General features: G+C 41.3%; 1 protein-coding gene across 1 annotated transcript; it reads left to right on the forward strand.

Moving 5' to 3' along the window:
- Positions 1-208: 208 nt before the first annotated feature.
- On the forward strand, positions 209-2,424 carry LOC125447180 (histone H1.0-like). The gene has a single exon (XM_048521375.2). The coding sequence runs from the start codon at positions 350-352 to the stop codon at positions 905-907; it is 558 nt and encodes a 185-aa protein (XP_048377332.1). The 5' UTR covers positions 209-349; the 3' UTR covers positions 908-2,424.
- Positions 2,425-3,491: the final 1,067 nt, after the last annotated feature.

Here is a 3,491-nt window from a genome sequence, read left to right on the forward strand (position 1 = left end):
CTGCCGCCGAGCTCGGGGTACCGACTTTCCCCCGGGCCGGTCCAGGCCAACAGCGGGCGCTTGGCAAGGCCCCGGGCCGGCGTTTTGTGCCGCTAAAGAAACACAGATGGCGGGCAGGGTTCGCCATTTCTGCGCGGCCCGGAGCTGCCAGCAGCTGGTGTTCTCACTCAGGTCCGCGCCGAGCTTATAAACACCCAGCCGGAGCTCAGAAGAGGAGCTGCTACACACAAGGAAGGAGCTGAGTGTGTCAGGAGCATAGCTACACACACAAATATACACACAGTGGGGCTGCCAACTGTCTCCTCTTCCCACCAAGAACTGAAAGAAGAAACTTCCAGGGTCACCAAACATGACTGAGAACTCCACTCCGGCTCCCCCCAAAGCCAAGCGTGCCAAGGCGGCCAAGAAGACCCCAGACCATCCGAAGTACACGGACATGATTGTCAGTGCCATCCAGGCATTGAACAGCCGCTCTGGTGTCTCCCGCCAAGCCATCCAGAAGTACATCAGCAGCAAATACAAGGTGGGTGACAACGCCAACTTGCAGATCAAGCTGGCGCTCAAGAAACTGGTATACAACCAGGTTGTCAAGCAGACCAAGGGCCTTGGCGCTTCAGGCTCCTTCCGGCTAGCTAAAAGCGAGGAACCAAAAAAGGCAGTAAAGAAGGTGGCCAAGGCACCGAAGAAGAGCCCAGCTGCTCGCAAGGCACCAGTGGCCCGCAAAGCAGCCAAGCCAGCAACCAAGGTGAAGAAGGCAAAAGTGGAAAAAAAGAAAGCCAAGACGCCAAAAAAGAAGGCCGCCACGCCCAAAAAGACCAAGAAAGCAAAACCAGCAAAAGCCAAAGCCAGGACCAAGGTGAAGAAAACAAGTGTGCAGAAACCGAAAGGAAAAAAAGCCAAGAAGTGATTTTGATCACGACATGTAAACGTGGACTGCTTTTGATTTTCAGTTTAATTCTATGGAAACTTTGTGTACATACAGTTTAAGAAAAGATTTTTTTTAAATTTAAAAAGGACACTTTTTATTTTGTCAGCAGCTCTTTGTGTCTTATGTTTAAAAAGAAATGGACGCAGTAATCATCTGAAAATAGTTACACTGGGACTGTGGACAAGAAATGTAAATGTTGGACGTTGTCGTGGTTAACCTTTGCTCTAGACCTATTCCGTCTTGTCTTACTGCCCTTGTGAGGAGTGGGCAGGGCATGCATGAGTGTGGGTGTGTATTTACAGTACTTCCAATCCCAAAGGAAGGGTGTAAATTCACTGACAATTGCTGAGCAAAGTCAGCCCCCACTAATGGACAACGTTACAGCAGTCCATTGCATTGTTCAGCATTTTCCAAATATTTTACTCAAGTGAATTTGTTTGAGACTTTTAAAGCAGGTTGGAACTGTGCTGCTAGTTTCTGAGAAAACGCAAATGTGAATGATATTATAGAAAAGTGCAGAGTCAATATTTTGAGAGCTTTCCCTCTCAAAAGCAAATTCTCTGTTTGAATATTAAGAAATCATTGGGTCTACAGAGAGCCAGAGTTGGTTCATAAAGCTGTGTAGTTAACCAGTTTCTTATTTAACTTAACTTAGTAAAAGGGGTCTTGCAAGATGCAGTTACAATGTATCAATTCCCCCACTCACCACATTTATATTTGAAGAGACGGCATAACAGAAACATTCTGCAAAATGCAAAGGCCATTTAGTGACTGCTTGCAATGGCAAAACAATTTCACACTGTCCCGACGTCCCAGTGTGGTAACTGTTTCTATATACTAGGCTGTGTTTAGATCCTTCTGAGCTTTACTGGCCTGAAATGATATTTGGGTGTTTTATAGAGGGTTTTTGAGGTAGAGTAGTACTTACGTTTATTTTGAGATAGAAATTGCTATAATCATGCAATTCTGAAAGTTAATGATAAAAAAAATAGAAAATTAGAACTAAACAGTACTCAGTTTAACTTGGCCAAAGAAAAATGGAAATTCCTAACTGAAAGGCACTCACTTATAATGTGGCTCCAACAATGTGATTTGTATGTGTTATTTTCACAAATTCACTGTACTTTAATCATTAGGATTTTCTCCCCATACAAGCAATTCATTTTTATCATTAATGATGTCTAGTTTATTCCATGGTTTACTTATTAGGACATTCCTTCTCAACTTGTTGTGTGCTGTTTCTTGTTAAACTCTGCTTTAAGTTTTTAAATACACAATTGTTTTAATTGACAAATAATCAAACTTCATATCTAATTGTTTGATGGCATGGTGTTTATTTTTTAGCTGAAACTATCTGAAGACTGACTGTAATTCATAAGCTGTCATCCTGTCAGTGTAAATGGTTGGCCACGTGGACAATATTGTATTGTGTTGTTTACAGGGTGCCCTGTACCTTCGTATGTTTATAATAAATAAAGCTCTGTCTTGATTTGGAAGAGACTGCCTTTTATAAATCGATGTCTCCTACAGTGAGTGGAAACAAGAGAAATAAGGGGCTTGTGATCATCAGGATCTAGGGGAGGGATGGGTTTTTCTATTGAGAGCCAACATTGACATGACGGGCTGAACGGATATGATGTGCCAGAAAAAGTCAGTAAATTGCTCTTTCACAGCTCCTAGCAAATGCAGAAACGTGAGAGGTGTCCAAGTGTACACCATGGATAAATAAATGACTTGTTTATTAAAAAACATCATGAAGATGCAATTGTGCTGATGTTACAAATAAACAACTAATTATAATCTACAACCTGTAGACAATCATTGAAATGATAAAAGGTAATAAAAGGATTACATTGTTATAAATATTACAGTACAGAAACTATTTCAATATGTTGCATAATGCAGTTCTCCTTAATTTACGGAATAAAAATGAAAAGTCTACGAACTATTTTGTATTAAAGTCTATGGCTTATCTTGTCGATCTGAGCTCATTAAATTCTCTTACTATTTACATATAAGAGTTCTACAAAGTAGGACTGTCTTGTATTCGAATCATTTTGTATCCTTTTGTGAAACTGAGTCTTTTGTTTTTAATTCTGTGGCACATTTACTTTCATGGGGTTGTGACAAGTGTGGGGGTGGGGGGGATTAAAGGTGAGTTTGACTCCTTGATGGCATTTCCATCATAAGTTAGAAAGAAAGCCTTTCAGCCCAATAATTCTCTGATGCAGTGTTCGTGTTCCACATGATCTTCTCCATACCCTATCTGCACACCTTTTCAGTGCTTTCACCCTCAAGTACTTACATAGCTTTCTCTTATCATGTCAGCTGTGGCTCAGTGAGTAGCATTACCAAGTTTAAGTCCAGTTGTGTTTTCATAGCCCACTCTACAACACCGAAATGTAGACTTGAACACAAAAACCTTAGCTGACATTCGTGTGAATTACCAAGGAAGGGCTGCATTATTGGCAGTGCCAGCTCTCAGATGAGGTGTTAAACTCAGGTCCTCATTACCCTAATAGAGAGAAGAAAAATCTTCTGCGGCCATAATTTTGAAGAAGAG

The sequence above is a fragment of the Stegostoma tigrinum genome, chromosome 38, assembly GCF_030684315.1.
Source record: "Stegostoma tigrinum isolate sSteTig4 chromosome 38, sSteTig4.hap1, whole genome shotgun sequence".
NCBI lineage: Eukaryota > Metazoa > Chordata > Chondrichthyes > Orectolobiformes > Stegostomatidae > Stegostoma > Stegostoma tigrinum.